Genomic DNA, 22,086 nt, shown 5'->3' with positions numbered 1-22,086 from the left:
AAGAGTAATAAAACTGATCAATTTAAAAAGACAAGAAAGAATAATTTAAAAACATAAGAACAGGTGGGACCAACAGGATACAAGTAAAACAATGGTTTGTTTAAATCTAATAGTGTTTGTAATTTTATTCTATGTAAAGACATTAACCCCCAACTGAAATATAAAGCAAAACAAAATCCCAATATATTCGAGATAGCAAAAGGTTGAAAGTGAAGAGGCTGTACAATATAGCATGCAAACATGAATTGAAAGAAAGCTAAGGAAGCTATACTACATCAGAGAAATTAGACAGTAAAGCAAGAAGCATTTAAAAAGTATATTGCAGCCAAAACCGGTTTGGCTCAGTGGATAGAGCGTCGGCCTGCGGACTGAAGGGTCCCGGGTTCGATTCTGGTCAAGGGCATGTGCCTGGGTTGTGGGCACATCCCCAGTGGGAGATGTGCAGGAGGCAGCTGATCGATGTTTCTCTCTCATCGATGTTTCTAACTCTCTATCCCTCTCCCTTCCTCTCTGTAAAAAATCAATAAAATATATTAAAAAAAAAAGTATATTGCAGAATGATACGAGTCAATTCACTGGGATGATACAATAATTTTAAATGTATACCCGCCATGTGAAAGAGGATGAAACTCTAGCCCAGACCTTTCAACCGAGCTTCTAATTCTTATATCTGGTATCTATCTTATATCAAAACAATCGACTGTCTCCCTTTGCACATGAGACAAGCCTTGGGCATCTAGTCCCTGCTTATCTCTCCTGTCTCAGCTTTTGCCCCAAAGCATTACCATTCAATGTGCAGGTCAGTCTCTATAGCCTCTGAAATGCTATGTGTCTGTAACTTTGTACATGCTTTATTTTCCTCATAGAATGTCTGTTTCCCAGTGAGTGTCTTCTCACCCTTCTAAGTTAATACTATATATGGCTAACATTTATCGCATGCCAAATAAGAGCCAGCCCTAAGAGGTAGTTACTATTAGTGTGTCCATTATAAAGAGGAGAAAATCAAGACAAAGGACAGGTCATTTGTTCAAGGTTGAACTTGGGATGTATAAGAATTGGGTTTGAATTTAGGAAGTCTAGCTCCAGAGATTACGTTCGTAACAATTACACTATAATTCAGGGTTCATATTCTCTAAGCTGCTCTCTCTAACAGTCTCGTGTCCTCTTTACTATATATCAAAGTATCAAAGATCCTTTCTTCTTTGCCTCCACTGTCCTTTGCACATATTTATGTCAAAAAGCATTTACCATGCCGAATTTACGATTATTTACTGATTCTTTTACCTTGTAAACTTCCCAAGAATAGGGAAAAGCTCATTGCCTGCATAATAAGTAGCTGGTAAATATTATTGAACAAGCAATGAAGGAGTGAATAGAAAATATAGTTATTAGGTGGATTTTTGCTTTCTAGCCTAAATTTATAAGAGGGATTCTTTAAATTAAATAAATTTCTTGATTTATAAAGTTGTTACTATATTATAAACATTATCTATGTATGAATGTATGTGTATATATATTTAATTTTCATATGTTTTCATTGATTTTTAGAGCAAGAGGAAGAGAGAGGATAGAGAGATAGAAACATAGATGGGAGAGAAAGATAATTGATTGGCTGCCTCCTGCATGCCTCCTACTGGGGATCAAGACCACAACCCAGGCATATGCTCTGACAGGGAGTTGAACCAGTGACCCCCCGATTCCTGGGTTGATGTTCAACCGCTAAGCCACATTGGCCAGGCCATCCTATCTAATAAAAAAGAAACATGGTAATTAGCGTATGATCGCTACCCTTCCCATTGGCTAATCAGGGTGATATGCAAATTAACTGCCAGCCAAGATGGCGGCCAGCAGCCAGGCAGCTGGAAGCGAACATGAGGCTTGCTTGCTTCAGTGACCGAGGACTCCAAGGTTCCCCGCCTGCCTAGCCGGCCTCTGAGCTTGCAGTTTGAAACATTGTAACAAATATAGAAGCTAAACAAAACCCCAGAAACCAGCTTTCAGCCGACCTGGATCTCAGAGCTGGAGTTGATACAGTGTTTGATTATAGAACCTAAACAAACCAGATACCTGCTTTCAGCAGCAGAGGCCTCAGAGCTGGAGCCAGAGCTAAAGCTGGCCCAGAATAAAAAAGAAAAAGAAAAAAAGGAGCGGTTGGGAGCTTCAGTCACTCCCCAGCCTGAAAACAGCCCTCAGCCCCTCACCCAGACTGGCCAGGCACCGCAGTGGAGACCCCCACCCTGAAGGGTGTGTGATCAGCTGCAAACAGCCATCATCCCCTCATCCAAGCTGGCCAGGCACCCCAGTGGGGACCTCCACCCTGATCCAGGACACCCTTCAGGGCAAACCAGCAGGCCCCCATCAGTGCACCAGGCCTCTATCCTATATAGTAAAAGGGTAATATGCCTCCCAGCACCAGGATCAGTGAAGCCGAGAGGCCTCCCGGTACCGGTATCAGCATGACAGGGGGCAGCGCCCAAACCCCCTGATCGCCCTGCATCTCTGTGTGTGACAGGGGCGGGGCCACAACCTCCCTATCCTCCCTGCTCTGTTCATGACAGGGGAAGGCGTCCCAACCCCCTGATCAGCCCTGCTCTGTGCCTGGTAGGGGGGAGCTCCCCAACCCCCTGATCGCGCTGTGGCTCTGTGTGTGATAGGGTGCGGCACCCCAACCCCCTGATCGGCCCTGCTCTGTGTGTGACAGGGTGCGGCACCCCAACCCACCCCACCCCCCATGGGCCCTGCTCTGTGTGTGACGGGGTAGAGCCATAACCTCCCCATCGGCCCTGCCCTGAGTGTGACAGTGGCAGCGCCCCAACTGATTGGCCCTGCTCTGTGCATGACAGGGGGTGGTGCCACAACCTCCCCATCAACCCTGCCTTGAGTGTGACAGGGGGTGGTGCCCCAACCCCCCAATCGGCTCTACCCTGAGCATGACTGAGGGTGGCATCGCTACCTCCCAATCCACCCTGCTCTGAGCATGACAGGGGGCAGTGCCCCAACTCTCCGATCAGCCCTGCTCTGAGCCCGACCATGGGCTGCACCTAGGGATGGGGCCTGCCTTCTGCACCCAGGAGCAGGCCTAAGCCAGCAGGTCGTTATCTCCCGAGGGGTTCCAGACTGCGAGAGGGCACAGGCCAGGCTGAGGGACCTCCCTCCTCCCCCTCCGAGTGCACAAATTTTTGTGCACCGGGCCTCTAGTCTATACTAATAAAAGGGTAATATGCTAATTAAACCGGATCGACTGGACATCTTCTGGATGTCCGAATTCCTTGAAGACAAAGCCACAGTGGCAAGGGCCAAGGTAGAGGCAGTTAGGGGCCATCAGGCCGGCAGGGGAGGGCAATTGAGGGCGATCAGGCAGGCAGGCAAGTGGTTAGGAGCCTGTGGTCCCGGATTGTGAGAGGGATGTCCAACTGCCAGTTTAGGCCTAATCCCACAGAGATCGGGCCTAAACCTGAAGTCGGACATCCCCCGAGAGGTCCCATATTGGAGAGGGTGCAGGTCGGGCTGAGGGACAACACCCCCATACACAAATTTCATGCACCAAGACTCTAGTCTCTCTCTCTCTCTCTCTCTCTCTCTCTCTCTCTCTCTCTATATATATATATATATATATATATATATATATAAAAGGCTAATATGCTAAGTGTCCTTCCCTCTGTCCAACGGGTCACTATGACATGCACTGACCACCAGGGGGAAGACACTCAATGTAGGAGCTGCCATGATGCACAGAGAAATGACACCGCCAACCTGGCACCTACAAAGCAACAGTTGGCTTCCCCCATGTGGGACATAGGCCCTGGCGACAGACCACCAAATCACAGCCAATGCTGCCGAGACCCCGTGGGCTAAGACCCCGTGGAGCAAAATGCAGCCCATAGCCCAGCCCAGCCTGGAAATGGTCGCTGTAGGCACTGGGTAATGATGTCATGTAGCAACACCCAGCTTTCTCTCCCGAGTGACGACTAGCCTTCTTATAGTTTCTTCATCCCAGGAACACGACTTGCTTTATAGCCAGGCGGAAACACTTTACACTGTAACTAAATGTCTGTGAAGCATTTTTCTGTGCCTCATCTCATTTGATCCTCACAGAAGTCCTGGAGTAGGTAGATAGCAGACTCAGTGTAATCCTATTTTCTTTTCATTAGCTGGAAAATGGAGATTTAGGAAGTTTAGAAACTTGCCCCGACGGAAAATAAATAAGAAATGGTGGACCTTGAAAATGACTTAAGGTTTTCTCACTGCACAAAAGATAGTCAAACACTGCTGCAGTTAAATATTTTACCCTTTGTTTTCCCTGAGTGATCTACAATAATAATCTGCTTCATGTTGATATTTACTGCTGTGTTGCTGACAATTACCTGAAAGAGAAGTTGTGTTGCTTCACTAGGCTAGAAAAAGTGTAGCTACATCAGAAAGTAGGTCTAATTAAGCAAGTTCATTCTATATATATAAAAGGCAAGGCTGACTTGCGCATGTGCAAGTCATAAAAAGCTCTCCCTGGTGCCAATCGCACGTGTATGTGTTCCCATCTGTCATTGTCAATCGTGAATTTGGTTGACACTTCTATTATAAAGAAAGGGCGAATAGCGATATTAAAATATTTCTTCTAATTAATTTTCTTTCAATGTGCACGAATTCATGCACTGGGCCACTATTATATAATATTTTTAAACAAATGACTTTTTGGTTCTTTTTAAACCTGTTTTAAAAGCAAATTTAGTTGACTTTTGTGACATATTTGATTGTGAAAACACACTTAGCAGGACAACAATAAAAATATCACTAAACGGCCCTAGCCAGTTTGGCTCAGTGCATACAGCATTGGTCTGCTGACTAAAGGGTCCCAGGTTTGATTCCAGTCAAGGGCATGTACCTCAGCTGAAGGTTCATTCCTGGCTCTGGGAGGCAACCAATCATGTGCTTCTCTCACAGTGATGTTTCTCTCTCTATGTTTCTCCCCCTCCCTTCCATTCTCTCTAAAAATCAATGGGAAAATATCCTTGGGTAAGGATTAACATATATAACTAAAAGATTTTAAATGCTGCCTAAGGGGTAGGTTTTTAGTAGAAAAATGCTTCTCTAGCTAAAAACGTGCAATGACAAATGACCTTAGGTCTGTTACTTAAGAAAATTTAATCTTAGTATTAGATTTTAGCAGACAGAACAAAATCCACAAATTTGTAAAATTCAGGACACATTAGTGTACAACAATACTATTTTAAAAAAGTAAAACTACTAAAAATTACAAAATCAAAACTTAATCAAAAGTTGAAAATGTTCTGTTTAGAGGGGTCAGGATCAATAGCAATGTGCTACTTAGTACTCATATATAGGTTACAATAAAAAGATGTGAGATTTATAAAATCAGGCCAAGCATTGAATAGCTTTTTAGTAATAATTAAAACAAGGAATTGTTCATTGTTCTTGTGGATATATTAGGTTGTGCATGGTGCCATGTGTATTTCAACTTTTACTAGTCTAGTGGCAATATTATTTCATTGACACAGGGATTATTTTTCCAATTCTGCTCTAAACTTGCTAAGGGACATTGGCTTAGTTCCCCAATTTATAAATTAAATTATATGCTAAGAATACCACTCAGGGTTACATCATAAAAACAAATGTCTGAATTTCTTCTTTTTGTTAGACTGTTGTGGTAAGGAATTTTTCTAAATTGGAGGCCATAATATGGGACTAGAGTTCTTTGGTTATAGAGATTTATTATTCTTATATTCCAATTCAATTATCCTATATAATAAAGAGCTAATATGCTAATTAGACCAAACAGCAGAACAACCATCCGGACGGCCTTCTAGAAGAAGCCGGGGCAGCGAGGGCCAAGGCAACCAGGGCTGCTAAGGCCAAGGCAGCCAGGACTGCGAGGGCAGAGCCCCTTGAACAAATTTCATGCATCAGGCCTCTAGTAATTTACATAACTGTGTTAATTCTTTACCATTATGCCATGCAAAGCCAATAAAACATGTGACATTTGTCTGTCACCAGCAGACAGCTAATTGGCTTTTACTCCTTGTATAATATACTAGAGGCCTGATGCATAAAGATTAGTGCAAGAATGGGCCTTCCTTCCCCTGGCTGCTGGCACCGCCTTCACTCCAGCCAGAACCGCCTTTCTGCCTTCGCTCCTGCCTAGCATAGCCTTTCTGCTTTCATTCTGGCCCGGAGCCACCTTTCTGCCTTCCCATGCTGCCCAGAGGCCTGGAGCGGCTGGGGCGGTGCGGAACGTTTACGTCGTCACCATGGCGATGATGCAAGCATCCTGCCTCACCCCCCGCCACATGGTGCCTGCATATGCAAATTAACCAGCCATCTTTGTTGGGTTAATTTGCATACTCACTCCTGATTGGCTTGTGAGCGTCACAAAGGTATGGTCAATTTGCATCTTTCTCTTTTATTAGTGTAGACTAGAGGCCCAGTGCATAAAATTCTGCACTCAGGGGGGTCCCTCAGCCCAGCCTGTGCCCTCTCGCAGTTTAGGACCCCTCAGGGGATGTCCACCTGCCAGCAGTCAGACATCCCTCTAGCAGTCTGGGGCTCTTGCAGCCCAGGACCCTTCGGTCCTTATCACCTGCCTACAGCGGAGGTGGGAGAGGCTCCCGACACTGCTGCAGCACTTGCTAGCCAAGAGCCTGACTTCAGGCTGAGTGGCACTCCCCCTGTGGGAGCACACTGACCATCAGGGGGCAGCTCCTGCATTGAGCATCTGCCCCCTGGTGGTCAGTGCACATCATAGTGACTGGTCGACTGGTCATTTGGTCATCCAGTTGTTCAGTCACTTAGGCTTTTATATATATAGACTAGGGGCCTGGTGCACTAAATTTGTGCACTGGGTGTGGTGGGGGGGGGAGTGTCCCTCAGCCCAGCCTGCCCCCTCTCACATCCTGGGAACCCTCAGGCGTTGACCCCCATCACCCTCCAATCGCAGGATCAGCCCCTTGCCCAGGCCTGACGCCTCTGACAGAGGCGTCAGGCCTGGGCAGGGGACCCTCATTTCCCCCCATCACTGGTTCTGCCCCCAGCCCAGGCCTGATGCCTCTAGCCCAGGCATCAGGCCTGGGCAGGGGACCCCCAGACCCCTCCGATTGCTGGCTCTGCCCCTTGCCCAGGCCTGATGCCTCGGCCAGAGGCATAGACCCCCATCACCCTCTGATCGCCTGATCGGCCCCTTGCCCAGGCCTGACGCCTCCGCCAGAGGCGTTTTCCCCCCGATCACTGGCTCTGGCCCCCGCCCAGGCCTGAGGCCTCTGGCCCAGGAATCATGCCTGGGCAGGGGACCCCCATCTCCCTCTGATCGCTTGCTCCACCCCCCGCCCAAGCCTGACGCCTCTGACCCAGGCTTCAGGCCTGGGCAAGGGGACCATCATATCCCCCCAATCCCCGGCTCCGCCCCCCACCCAGGCCTGATGCCTCGGCCAGAGGAGTTGACCCTCCTCACCCTCCGATCACCAATCACCGGATCGGCCCCTTGACCAGGCCTGAGGCCTCCGGCAGAGGTGTCAGGCCTGGGCGGGGGACCCCCAGCTCGCCGCGGTTGCAGGCTCCGCCCCTGCCCAGGCCTAACGCCTCTGGCCTAGGCGTCCGGTCCGGGCAGCGGGGACCTGCAGTGGCAGCGGCCCCACGATCGTGGGCTCCGCTTTAGGCCCAGGCAAGGGACCCCTAGCTCCTGGGACTGCCAGCTTCTACCGTGCCCAGCTCCCATCGCTGGCTCCACCCCTACTTCCTGCTATCACTGGCCAGGGTGACAAAGGCCCCTGATTCTCTGATCATGGCTGGGGGGCAGGGCAAAGGCGGCCCCAGGGCTTAGCCCCCCAGCTCTTAGCTCCCCCCTGGGTTTCAGATCACTGTCAGTGGCAGGGGGCTTCTTCCTGCTTTCCCTTTCGCCTCCCTGCATTGTGCCTACATATGCAAATTAACCGCCATCTTGTTGGCAGTTAACTGCCAATCTTAGATGGCAGTTAATTTGCATATAGCCCTGATTAGCCAATGAAAATGGTATCGCTGTACGCCAATTACCATTTTTCTCTTTTATTAGTGTAGATTATATTATAAAGTACATATATTGTACATATATGTGTATAAAATATATGCATAGATATTTCATGTTCTATAATAGTAAATATAGTACTATTTAAATATAAATATTTCTAATATAAATACAATAAATATTTAAATATCTTTTATATTATAAAATATATATTATATAAGGTTTAAAATATGTAATATATAAATTATTATATCTAATAATATAAACATTATATAATATATAAGTATTTATAATAAAAAGTTATATAATATAAATGTTGTGAATATAATTACACTGCATTATACTATTTACAAACAGTGTATTTTATTGAAATATATATTATATCTTTCTTTGTGGAAAGGAGGAGAGAGTGATTGCTACAGTTATGTGCAATATTTAGATACAATAGGATATTACCAAATGCACTATTTGGGACTAAATACAAATTAGAATGCTGCCACTAGAAAGCAGGCAGTGTCAAATGAGGAGATAAAAGTGGAGAAAAGTAGCTCTTTCTACCTAAAAGAGTATGAAAAGAAATGACTTGCCTCTCAGAAAATTCCCCCAGAACCTCCCCTGGTCTCTGGGTTATCAATGGCCAGAAGTGATTTGAGCTGATTAAGAAACCTATGAATTTGGAGACAGTGCTACCTGGTTCAAACTTGGCTTTACCTTTTAGGAACCCTAGGACTGCAGAAAAATTACCTAATCTCTTTACTTCTTACTTCCTCCTTCGTAAACTGGGATAGTCCCTGTCTTTGGGGTAGTTGTGAGGATTAGATAAAATAATGTGTGTAGGTGTTCAGTGACAGGGGCCCACTATCATTGTCCCCAGGGATTTTTGTGACAAGTCTTCACTTGGGAGTGAGTAGAATATAAACCTAACACATAAAGTTAATAGATTTTTTAATATATCAATATGAAGAATACATGCCCTAACCGGTTTGGCTCAGTGGATAGAGCGTCGGCCTGAGGACTGAAAGGTCCCAGGTCCGATTCTGGTCAAGGGCATGTACCTTGGTTGCGGGCACATCCCCAGTAGGAGGTGTGCAGGAGGCGGCTGATTGATGTTTCTCTCATCAATGTTTCTTACTCTCTATCCCTCTCCCTTCCTCTCTGTAAAAAAGCAATAAAATATATATTTTTTAAAAAATGAAGAATACAGTCCTGTAAACCTAATAATGTTTTGTTTTTAAAAAACTGATTTACAGGCCGAAACCGGTTTGGCTCAGTGGATAGAGAGTTGGCCTGCGGACTGAAAGGCCCCAGGTTCGATTCCGGTTAAGGGCATGTACCTGGGTTGCGGGCATATCCCCAGTAGGAGATGTGCAGGAGGCAGCTGATCGATGTTTCTCTCTCATCGATGTTTCTAGCTCTCTATCTCTCGCCCTTCCTCTCTGTGAAAAATCAATAAAATATATTAAAAACACACACACACACAAAAAAAACTGATTTACAGCCAAAGAATTTTTTAAAAGGTTTACTGCTAACCAGATATAGCTTGCATGCTCCTGGGGACACTACACCAAAGGCAGGCTGATCTGAGTAAGGATAATGATTATAGGGAATTTACGGTTACAAAAATTTAACCCAAAAGGTCCAATTATCTGAGGAAACTGGGTTACATTTTGGGGAGGTCTGGCATGGCTTAAGTTATAAATAATAACTGTTTCCAAGCTCTTGTTTACCTGAATACTTTTCAAATTGTTACCTTATAATTTACCATTAATTCACTTTTATCTCTTAGCTTGGTCTCCATAATAGCATCTGGTCATGTGGGGAGGGGGCGGGCATGGACTCTGATACTGGAATATATTTAAATAAAAACCTTTCCTTTATTTTTGCTGATCTGCAATTTTACTCCTGTCTATTTGCTTTTGTAAGGTTTGGGTGAACTAAGCATTTGTTAGTCTCTTTATCCTCTTTCCACATTCTCAGCCCAGCAAAAAACCCTTTTCAGTAAAACCCACAAAGAACAAACTGCAGATAACCTTGTCTTTGGCATCAGCTCCCAAGAGAAGTCCAATCACTAGTGAGAGACTTACAAAGGGCGGAAATAAGTTTAGTCTAGTTTTCTGCAAATGGGTTTACAATTCCAGCTCATCTCATTCTCAGACTTTAGCAGAGAGAACAAATGACATTAAGAAAATAGACAAACAACATGCTTTCTAGTAATACCCCCATTATTGCTAAACCCCGAGCTATTTGACAGTGACTTATCAAATTATTCAAGCTATAATCCAACTATTTTATTGCACTTGTGGTTCTAAAAGTAATGTGGTTTTTCAGCTTATACCAGGCTGCTAAGAAGCAAATAGCGACATATACACATTGATGTTTATTGTCATTGAATATTTTTAAGTTTATTCTTGTATTGTTTTGCTACAGAATTTTAGAATGCCTCTCAAGGTCCAAACTTAACATCAAAACTGTGAAACTTAAAAATAACTAGAAGTCAAAAGGAATTTGACATGTCTTTATATTTTTCTCTATTTCTTGTGATCATATTTTCCATCATTGGGGCCCAGTCTCATCAGCTTTCTCGGTCTCGCTTTCCATCTTCCCAATTCCCTCTCACTAGTGAACCCTTGTTCGACTCCCTCAACATCATTGCACCTCGGCTCTGTTTTCCTTTAGCACCTTTCAGAGGAATTTCCAGATGTTAAGGTAGCAGGTAAAGACCTAGAGGCCAGACACACATGACCCAAATGTTGAGTCTGATCTTATATTCCTAAATCTGTAAGAGTGAAAGTGATCCAATTTACTATCCCAAGTAGTAGCTGAACTACATGAACCACAATTGCATTTTGAGAGTGAAGCATATCTAGGTATAAAATAATGTATAAAATGCTGTATACACTGAGTGGCCAAATTATTATGATGGGCCAGATTATTATGACCACCCCATCAGTACTTCATTGACACTTCCAAAAATACTGAATATTGAAAACTTCCTAAGCAAATACTCTCAAGGTTTTATTATTATTATTATTATTATTATTATTATTATTATTTGTATAACTAATTCACTTCATTGTACTGATGGAGTGGTCATAATAATCTAGCCACTCAGTGTATATTATGTATAACATAATGTAATTATAGAGTGGGCATGATTTATTCACGTACTCTTTAATTTGTCCATACAGCCAATATTGTTGGAGTGAGGATTATGTGTTAAGCCTCTGCAAGGCCTTAGAATTAATCAGAATTAGCTTTTGATTTCAGATTTAAGTTATGAAATATACTTTAAGGCTTGCTGGTAAGATTTCATTGCAAAATGAGTTAGAACCAGAAACCATTGTACCACGAAGTGGTCCTGTTGATAGTAATGACCCCTCACCCCTACCCCAGTTTAGAGATGAGGTGGGTGGGCCTGGAGCCCTGCAGAAAGCCAAGACTTCAGTATTGCTTTCTAACACAGCCTTTCTCTTTGACACGTATGGCACTTTACAGAACTGTCTACTCCATCCCCATCACATCCTGAAAAGATAGAAAGTGTCATGCTTCAAACTGACTCTTTTTAGTGGATAAAGTTGAGCTCAGAATTATTATAGGACTTTTCTAAAGCATCTCACCAGGCAATGACGTAATGAAGCAATTGAGTCCTGGCTACCTACTTTCTGGTCTGCAGCACTTTTAATTTGGGGCGATTCACCAAGTAGACCGTGATTGACTTTGTCCTTGTTAAACATGCACTTTGGTATTATTGCTTTTCTTTCATAGCAAAGGTGAGTGAGTCTGATTTAATGTCAACTGACTCATTCTCCATATGACAAATACTCCAGATGAAGGAAGATGGACGCGGCCTTCATCCTCAGCACGTGGGCTCTGAGCTACAAGGGGCCAGGAGTGTTAGTCATGTGTTCAGGCTTTACAGCACTTGGTGACATGAACCTCTGGTCACTGATGTCCCCTGGTCCCTAATATTGCCATTGTCTCCAGGGCAACGCCTTGTCCTTCTAGGATGTTATCCTGAAGGGGTCATGCCTCACACTCTCCTTGGCAACTCACATATCCAAATGCTTGTGAACTTCATACCTTACTGGGCCAAGTTCAGTTTCTGAGTCTGACATTTTGCCTAAGTGTTACACAATACATTGCTTTAGAAACAACAAAATGACTGTGGTACTCCACAGGAAATACATGTACTGTAAATCCTTGATCCAACCTATATCCACCAGTTTGGTGTATAATGTGATGAGCATATCACGAATAGGCTGACTGAGCAGCACTGTGTTATGACACCAGTACAGTAAACAGATGTGGGGTTTTGCTGGTTTAAAAACACATTCGCAAGTCTTAAGTGCTTCATGAGTGAGACAGGTGAGCAAGGTCATGGCCAAAGCAGATCCTGTGGTAAAGGAGGGACAGAATCTCAACCAGCAGAAGTTAATAGAATAAAAGGATACTAGTAAGTGTAGATTCTGTACTGTGGAGCGTGCCCACCTCAGCCAAATGCACAGGACCCGTGGCTTTTGAACTTTAAGAGGTCAGCGACACCGTTGACAATGAGATAAAAGCTACATACTTTCTGGAGAAAAATGCTCCAATTTGCAGATACTTGCAGGGTTTTGCAGATCCCCAGGGCCCAGTATGGTCATTTTGCTGGTCGTCAGTCATTCGGGATCAATTATTCATGTCGTGTTGGAGTGCAGGGAGCAAGAGGAAGGCAGACTCCACTGCAGCTGGAGGTCAGCTCCTGGACGTGCCTGCTCTACCTTCCACCCTGTGTCCCACCACGTGGCCCTTCACAGCGCAGCTCCATGAAAGAACAGGCCCGGTTTCACTCCACATTTAGTAATCAACAGCAAACCAGGGGATATGTCCCCAAAATGTATTCAGGCCCATTAGCAATGCAAATATAAAACATGCACGAGGAGAATTTATCTGATAATCACATAATTATGTGAGTTGGCTCTTTACTAATTTCTGAGAAATTAAAACAGATGTTTATAAAGTATCGCCAAGTGCATCATCTAAATAGTAAAACTGCAAATCTCTAGTGCTTTATGAGATAAACTGAGCTGAGATGTTGCAGGCTAAAACGGTTTCCTCTTCACATCAACTATTTACTCTGTGCAGAGACTGTTTTCCAGGCTGAGGTGACTGCGCTGGAAACAAGAAGCCGCTGGGTGGCCCACAAAGTTGCTTTCTCCTCTTTCTGGGAGACACAGGGTAGTGTTATATGGATGGGATGGGTGTGAAGGGTGCACCTAGATCTGTAACTAAAATATCTCGTATTATGCTGAATGAAATAAGTCAGTTAGAAAAAGCTAAGACCCATATGATCTCACTCATATGCGGGATATAAAACTGAAACTCGTGCACACAAACAGCAGTGTGGTGGCTGCCAGAGGGGAGGGGTTGGGGGAGAAGTGGATCCAAATACATGGTGACGGGAGAAGATTTGACCTTGGGTGGTGGGCACTTGATGCAATATACAGATCTTGTAACATAGAAACCCACCCTGAAACCTATATGACCATATTAACCAATGTCACTCCAATAAATTTAATTAAAAAGGGGAAAATTTTAAAAAAATGTACATCCAAAAAAATTAAATAAACTCAGTGTTTCACATAATCACAGCTATAAACCTACTTTTGTATTTTACCTTGTCCCTGTGGATTTACCTATCCTGGACATCCTATCTGATAAAGAGGGAATATGTTAATTGACCCTCATGCAATCACAAAGATGGCAGCGCCCACAGCCAATAAGGAGGAAATATGCTAATTGACTGCCCCACCCTCAAAGACGGAAGCACCCACAGACAATAAGGAAGGAATATGCTAATTGTCTGCCATGCCCTCAAAGATGGTGGCACCCACAGCCAATAAGGAGGGAATATGCTAATTGACTGCCACGCCCTCAAAGATGGTGGTTCCCACAGCCATAAGATGGCAGCACCCAGTCCCCTCAGCCATGCACCTGCCTCTGGAGTCCCCCAGTACCCACAGCCCCCCTGCCACCCAGGGCTGCCCAAGACTCAGGTAACCAGAGCCAGCTGAGGCTTGCGCTGCCGGCAGTGGCGGCAGCAGTGGTGTGATGGGGGCATCGCCTTCCCCTGATCGCCAGGTCATCTTCTGCCCCTGAGGGCCCCTGGACTGTGAGAGAGGGTAGGCTGGGCTGAGGGACGCCCCCCTCTAGTGCATGAATTTTCATGCACCAGGCCTCTAGTTTCATATAAATGGACATACAAAAAAATAAAAGATTTCATAAACTCCAGAATTCAATCTATTCTTATTCTTCCTCTCCTTTTCCTTACCACAAACAACAACAACAAAAAACAAGATTAACATTCTGCAGATGAAACGTTAATTCAGATGTAAGGTCTTGAAAGCTTTGTGACACCACACAATTCAAAATTATGACACTTGGGTTTTCAATAAAAAATTACCACTGAAAATTACCTAAATACTTCCAAGTGATTGATGATGTGTGAAGAAGAAGAAGAGACATCATGACATGCAGCTGTGAGCTGCATTTTTGCTCTCTATACACAGACACTTTCTCTAACTGTGACCCAGGAAATACTAATAAACTAAAAGTGCCTGATGCTCAGGGATGAACAATGCCTCTGACAGTGTAAGATTTTTCCTTCTGTGCTTTTTCAGTGCAGTAAAAATCACAATAAATCCAAAAGTGTCTTCTTTGTAGCCCAGAAAAGCATAGTAATTTAATGAGGCTGGGGAATACTAGCTGGCAGGCCTCACACAGATGAACGCGTGTGGAGTGATTTGAGACTATTTCAATGGCTATGTGAGAAAGCATGAGGAAAAAGAAAAACAACCTGAAAGCAGGTAACAAGAGCTATGCAAATATATGCCATTTGACTCTAAAGTCTGTGCTAAAGGCAAGAGTTTGTGAGTTATTTTGCACAAAAACAATCTCCAAGGGAAAATTAATTTGTCTTTCAGCCTCCTGTGTTCTGCCCCTGAGACTTGCTTTCAAGTTATTGGTGATATCACTAAGTAGGGTAGGTGGCAAAGTGATTTTCTGATGCAATTTGTCATGATGACTGTGGCTTACTGTGAAGCTTTTAAAACACTATCTAATTGCTTCCCTCAAGAAATGCACACACACAAAAAAACTCACGCCAAATGCAAACAAGTTTAAGGTAAGCTCTGCTTTGAATCGGAGACATAAAGGTTATCCACAGGATGGGGTAAAGAGGAAGAAAGAGTTTGAACAATAAGTCAGGATTCTTATTGTAGAAATTTTCCCAGGTTTCTCTGAGATGAGAGTTCACAGAAGATGTGATTTGTTTGGTGACCTGTTCATTTCCAGAACACTGATCAAATGGAAAAATCAACACATTTTCCAGAGTCAAATATAAATGACCTAGATTGTGCCACTGATGCTGTGACTGTAGATAAACAGAGGATTGATTAACTACCTTATATGATTTAAAGTTCTGTGTTGATTTTATATAGATAATTATTTCTTACATGGAGTGGTAATAAACCAGGGTTCTATTTTTTATTGATCCTCACATTTAGCTCTTCCCTTTACCTCTAGATCATTATTTCCAGCCCAAATTGTTTCTTAAGCTTCAACTTCCTCCTGTATTCTTCATTTAGTTATCTCATAGGCCCTCCAACTCCAAATGCTTCAAACTAAATATAATATTTCTTCCCGAAATCATAGTCTCCTAAGGCACCCTATCCAACAAGTTACTCATAAGAAGTCATCAACAACTTATGTCTTCGTGTAATATATCAAGTTCCAAATGCTGTATTTCCAATGTATTCTAACTTCTGAATACCTCTGGGATCTCTACCCTTTCTTCTATTTCTATTCCTGTTGTGTTCATTTGAACCTCCAACATTTCCCATCCAGAATTCTATGATAAGCTTCTTCCTTCTCAGGCCAGAGGGTCCTTTGGGCTTTTCTCCAGACTAGTACCACTATGATCTTTCCAGAAGTCATCTGACCATTCAGTCTTTACGTAACATTCTCCAAGGATCTTAACCTTTTTAAGGATAAAGTCAACATAGGCTATGGGTCCTCTGTCTTGATCTGTGCCTAGACTGCCTTTAGGCTCAACTTTCACCATTTTCATGGATGATTAATAAGGTTTGGGTCTTATTTCAGATGGCTGTGTAGACAGACTTTACCGTAGTATACTATAGAAGTACACTTGTTGAGTTATTTTTTAAAAAATCAGAATACATTATTAGTAATTTAAAAAACCAAAACTTTATGTGACTTTCCTCTAAACTTAAATGAAAAGCAACTTTAGTCAGGTGAAATAAAATAAAGCAAAAAATAACAGTCATGAAAAATAGATTTACATGTCCAAAATTCTTACCCAGTGTCTGCCGGAAAGTTATCACCCAACCTCTTGCTGTTTGAAATGCATCTGTCTTGAACACCAGGAGCATACTGTTATTACTGCTCTTAACATTTGGTGGAAGCTTGGAACCACAGAATTTGCCAAGAAGAGGATCACTGATGTTGTAACCATCATAAATTGCCAGGTAGTCTTGAGAGCAGGAGGTGGAGAGAACCACATCAAAATCAGTGAACCTGTAAAATGAATCTTATTAATACTAATGTTCTTCATTTGGATTTCCATGAAATAGTACCTTGAGTTTTTGTCTTAAAAAAAAAAGACAAAGGCTAAAAGTGAATGTCCAAGTTTTATTTAATAGGAAATATTAGAAACAGTATACTAATCAGTTCAAAAGTTTAGCCAAATATTTTGAGTAATTCAATATGTCAAAAATCGTGATAAGCACTTGGGATAAAAAAATACATTAGATATGGCCCTGAACTTCTAAGAGTTTATAATCAAGGGCATATTAATTCTCCTGAGATTAAGTTTTGACAAGTTTAACTGCTATCATTTCAGCAACACTTTAGTATTTCAGTCTCATTGAAAGTATGGCACTTACTCTATTCTCTGGTTATTTTGGGGCCATCAAGTACTATCATCCTATTCTTTACTTATGGGAAGATGCTAACAAGTGGAGGAAATACTGGTTTTAGAATCAGAGCTCCATTCTTATTCCCACAGTCATTGTTTCCTTCTTTGAAAATGGAGTTTAGAGTAAAGTTAACTGAAACAATAGGCAAAAACCAAACCGTGGTGTCAGGCATATAACAGATGTTCTTAAAAAACAAGTGATCATTATTATCATTTTGAAAATGAGGAATATGAAATAAGTTATTTCTCATAAAATAAATTGAAAAATCAATGGTAGAAAAGAATGAATTAAATTCTCTTGAATCTTAGTTGATTGCTATAGCCAGAAATTCACATTTAAGATTACTGTGGTGGTCCCAGGAACTTCACCACATATCTTGGCTCTCTGCTTTCTGATATTTGCTTAGGACTGCCTTTCTGTATACACTCTGAGCTTTGACATGGCTCTAAGACTCACATCTCCATGGCCAAAGCAAGTTTTAGGTGTGATATGTTCTACCTTTTGGAAGAATTTTATGAAACCACCACTCAGTTTGCCACATTGCCTGCCCACTGCAGTAATGATCCTGGAAGCAAATGCAGAAATGAAGTTTCCATCAGCCTGAGCCCCTGAGTGACCACAAGGAGCCAGGCCTCTGGGCAGGCCACAGCGGACATACTCATTCGAGTGAGAAATAAACTCACTGAGTTAAGCTACTGTGCCTTCGGGTTGTATCACTTATAACCTATCCTGATAGATACATCCCTAACTTTTCTTTTCTTTTTTTAAAAATATATTTTATTGATTTTTTACAGAGAGGAAGGGAGAGGGATAGAGAGTTAGAAACATCGATGAGAGAGAAACATCCATCAGCTGCCTCCTGCACACCCCCTACTGGGGATGTGCCCACAACCAAGGTACATGCCCTTGACCAGAATCGAACCTGGGACCCTTCAGTCTGCAGGCTGACACTCTATCCACTGAGCCAAACCGGTTAGGGCCCTAATTCTTCTTATGGCCTAATATGGTATTTTCTTATGGCTTAATATGGTATTTTAGTCTAGGCCTTACGCTCTGTCATTTCAAGTAACTATTCACAGAGTTCCCAAATAAGCAAGGCCTTCTGACATGTTTTTTTTCTTCAGGATTTTATGACTTGTTTACTAGTGGCTTACTTTTAAAAATTTTGTTTAAATTATTTATTATTTGGAAAAAAATAAAATAAAAGTTATTTGCTCTCCTGACCTCATTTTTACACTCTTCTGCTTTCTTTGTTTTCTTTCGCTAGCAGCTGTAATAAATAACACATAGCACAGAGTAATTTGATAATATTTAACAATAAAATACTTGGAAGAGCTTTAAGAAAAAAAGGATCAATTTTTATTTTTTCAAAAAGGTTCAATTGGCTGATTTTTTTCAAACTGATGATGAAGATCCAGATGAAAAAATTATTTAACCACACTTAACACTAAATGTTCTTGTAAAGGAAGATGAAGGCAGAACAATAGCTAGATAATTTCTACTTTCATTCTCAATAGGCAACATATTTATTTTCTACAACATAAATTTACAAAGAAAAAGAACAATTTGAGTGTCTAGGAGGACTCAAAGCTATTTTGGCTTTTTATTTTGCACCATTTTCCCAAAAGAGCAGAGAACCTTCCTGGAAAAATCCCATGGGCAGAAATCCCATGGAATATCCCATGGCATATTTTGAGAGCCTTCCTACAAGGAAGTATGTTTTATTAATGTCTACAACTTCTGCAGCACCTAGAATACTAGAATAATATCTGTTTCATAGATAGTAGTCTCAGAATATTACAATAAATTTTTCAAACATGGTGATATAAACTTTGATATAGTGTGAGGCCCAGAGCCCAGGCAGGAAACAGAAAGAAAAACACACACATGCATACATACACACACACACACACACCATAATCCTATACATGTAAGAAACAAGTGTTGGGCTATAATGGCAAATGACAAGAACCATTCCTTATGCTTCCATTCTGGGCAGGCCATCCCTTCACAGGCCTCCTGCACTGGTCATTTGGCAATGTTTTATTTTTTCTTTTGTTTGTTTTTTTGCTCCTAGGATTTAAAGGACTTTTTGGCTCTGGGGTACAGCTTCCTTACCAATCGTCCCAGGTGAGATCTGCAGTTTCCTTCAAGGCCCTGCCTATAGACCGCTCACTGTCTGACACAGTCCAGTCCTTGGACCCATCTAGTACCCGAGGCCTCTGGAGGTAAATTGCAGAGACTTTATGATTTTTAGGGGGAGGTGGTAGGAGTGGGCCTAGCCCATCAAGCTCCTATAAAAGTTCTATATTGCTGCGAACTCTGCCAACCCTACCACAGATTTTCCTACCACAAACTGTACATTCCTGAATATCCATTTAGATGAAAGCAATGTGGGACTTTATCACTGGAAAACTGGAGGCTACATTCCCTTCATCAGACTTGGTAGAAAGTTGGATTAGGGAAAATTCCACTGATGTGAGATATCTTGAATAGCACCAACTTAGAGGTGTTCGGATACACAAAAATACATTTCTTAAGTAGTTAGAAGAAATTTTACCCTTTCAGAGATAGCATAGGAATATACTAGAGACATGGTATTGGGAGGAAACCTGACATGGATTCAGATATTGACCCTTCATTTAATAGTGCATCACTTTGGGAAAGTTATTTAACCTTTCTGGAGCCTCAGTTTTCTTATCAATACAATAAGATGAATAATATATACCTTATATGCCTGTTTTAAGAAATGAATAACAGAATTATGGAAAGTGTTAAAGGTTTTTTTGTGTGTATAAGTGCCCAACAACTGGAAACTCTTTCTCTTACCCTTGAATTTCAAGATTGTCTTATAACTTTACACCCATTATAAGCTCCTTTGAAACTGTTAGAAAATTTTAACGGGTGGAATGCCTGTTTTTCTTCCTTACCTGGTAACCATGCGCTATTGGCTTGTGTGGAGGGTAGGAGGCCTGTTTCCCAGGTTTCCACAAGCACCTCAATCTCCCTTCCTCCCTTCTGTGTCCTGATGAGAATCGATGCTCTCCATCATTAAGGAAAGCCTAGCTGTAAATCAAGCTAAAATGGTTTTCTTAAGAAGGTGAATTTGTCTTACATACTTGAGCAGAATCACTTTGTTGTCTCTCACAGTGATGTTATACAAGCAGTGCATGTTGTTAGGGTAGTCTGAGTATGAATAGGCAGGGCTTTTGATAATTCCAGTGGAGAAGTTGAACACACCACCACAGGCTGCAATGAAAGACGGGAATATGCAGAGAACAATTAGGTACTCGCATCATGGAAAAATAGTTTTGAAATAACCTTTACCACTGTACCTTTTTCTCCTGAGAGATAACTATTATTTCTTTCTTAAAGCAACTTAAAGCTCCCTTCAGTGTGCTTACAATTAATTCTGATTTTTCTACCAAGGCAGAAGGAGGAAAACAGTATGGTGAGAAGCAGGGAAGAATATTTAAGGCACATCTTGGATGGAATAAGTCTGAGTCAAATTAATGGCCAGAGTGAAAACAATGAGGAGAAACATTTCACGTGTTGGGTGTAACTGTCCCTTCTCTATATTTAATTCATCGGCTCAGAGGGATGAGAGTGATATGTAGAAAAGAAAAGCAGAATCCAAGGCACATTGTGGGCATATGAACCCAGGAAGGTCTGCCCACTAGAAATCTCCAATATCGATTCGAGTTTCCTCTGTCAAAGATAGGCTATGAGAAAGTGAAGTACTGGAAATCATTTTTGGAACATTTGAGCGTAGTTCCCTCTGTGGGCCCCAATTCATAGCTCCTGGGTCCTATGTATTTCTATTCAGCGTGAGGCTGGTAAGGATTCTACTTGCCCACATTGGTGTTACTGGCATGAGGAGGCCAGGCCCACTCCCCAGCCGGACCCCAGCACTCAACTGCCCAGAGCCCTTAGTTACTCCAATTAGTCAATAAACCTACAGTCATAATATTATAATAAACCTATTGTTTTTAATATAAAATTATTATTTTTGCTTGGACTTACATATCAGGAGGATCAGGTTGTGCCACTTAATGATGGAAAATGCCCTTCCATTATTACAGTGAGAAAGGTTTATGTTTATTTTATTATGTGATTCTAAAATTAGAATGGGGTTAGTATATTTTGATGCTACCTCTGTGGTTTGTAAACTATCAATGGACATTTTCTACTTGTATCTCTTAGAAATGAGAAACAAATGGTGGCTGTTTGCTTATTGATGTATTTCACCTCAGCTGAGCCCACTTTGCAGGGAAAGCTACTCTCCATATGTACGCATGTGCTCAGACCCCTGTGGACATATGGAGTGAATTAAATGTCAGATTTGTGTGGCCTTTACTCTGTTTCATCTTGTACGCAATTATGTGGCCTCTGAACGCTTATCAAAGCCTAAATAACCCCCAAATTTGTACATGTCAGGATTTGAAATCTTATCAACAAAACTCTCTATTCATCCAACATTAGTGAAAGGTGAACAGAAATCTTGCAAAAGTATATTGTTTTGTGTTTTGTCTTTACTTGGCCAAACCCATTGCTAAAAGTAGGAAGTTAAATAATTATCTTTCGCCGAAACCGGTTTGGCTCAGTGGATAGAGCGTCGGCCTGCGGACTGAAAGGTCCCAGGTTCGATTCCGGTCAAGGGCATGTACCTGGGTTGCGGGCATATCCCCAGTGGGAGATGTGCAGGAGGCAGCTGATCGATGTTTCTCTCTCATCGATGTTTCTAACTCTCTATCTCTCTCCCTTCCTCTCTGTAGAAAATCAATGAAATATATTTAAAAAAAAAATAATTATCTTTCAAATAAATTACTGTTCCCATCCACAGAGAAGACTGGAATATTTACTTACTCGCGATAAAGGGCCTTCACAGTTCATTCATGTGAGCTGCTACCTGAGTCCTGACCCCATTTGTAAAGTGCTATTGTCTGTAGCTTTGTAGGTCTATTGGCACAACCAGAATAGAATTGAGCAATGGGCATCCCCACAGTTGTCTTATTGATAAAGAAATAGATTATTTGTTTTATTCTTTTGGTACAACTGGTGTTTTGGAAAGTTACGTCATTGCTTTATATTTTTTTAGCCTTT

At 42.1% G+C, this 22,086-nt stretch overlaps 1 protein-coding gene across 1 annotated transcript in view; it reads right to left on the bottom strand.

Moving 5' to 3' along the window:
- The window catches only part of CUBN (cubilin), a 285,455-nt gene that overhangs the window by 31,315 nt on the left and 232,054 nt on the right, over positions 1 to 22,086 (bottom strand). The window contains exons 58-59 of the mRNA XM_036346196.1: positions 20,103 to 20,232; positions 16,365 to 16,582 (exon numbers count right to left, since the gene is read on the bottom strand). Of these exons, the coding sequence (XP_036202089.1) occupies positions 16,365 to 16,582; positions 20,103 to 20,232 (348 nt within the window). The remainder of the gene's footprint in view (positions 1 to 16,364; positions 16,583 to 20,102; positions 20,233 to 22,086) is intronic.

The sequence above is a fragment of the Myotis myotis genome, unplaced genomic scaffold, assembly GCF_014108235.1.
Source record: "Myotis myotis isolate mMyoMyo1 unplaced genomic scaffold, mMyoMyo1.p scaffold_m19_p_1, whole genome shotgun sequence".
Taxonomy (NCBI): domain Eukaryota; kingdom Metazoa; phylum Chordata; class Mammalia; order Chiroptera; family Vespertilionidae; genus Myotis; species Myotis myotis.
This window is presented reverse-complemented; position numbering and strand designations above follow the sequence as displayed.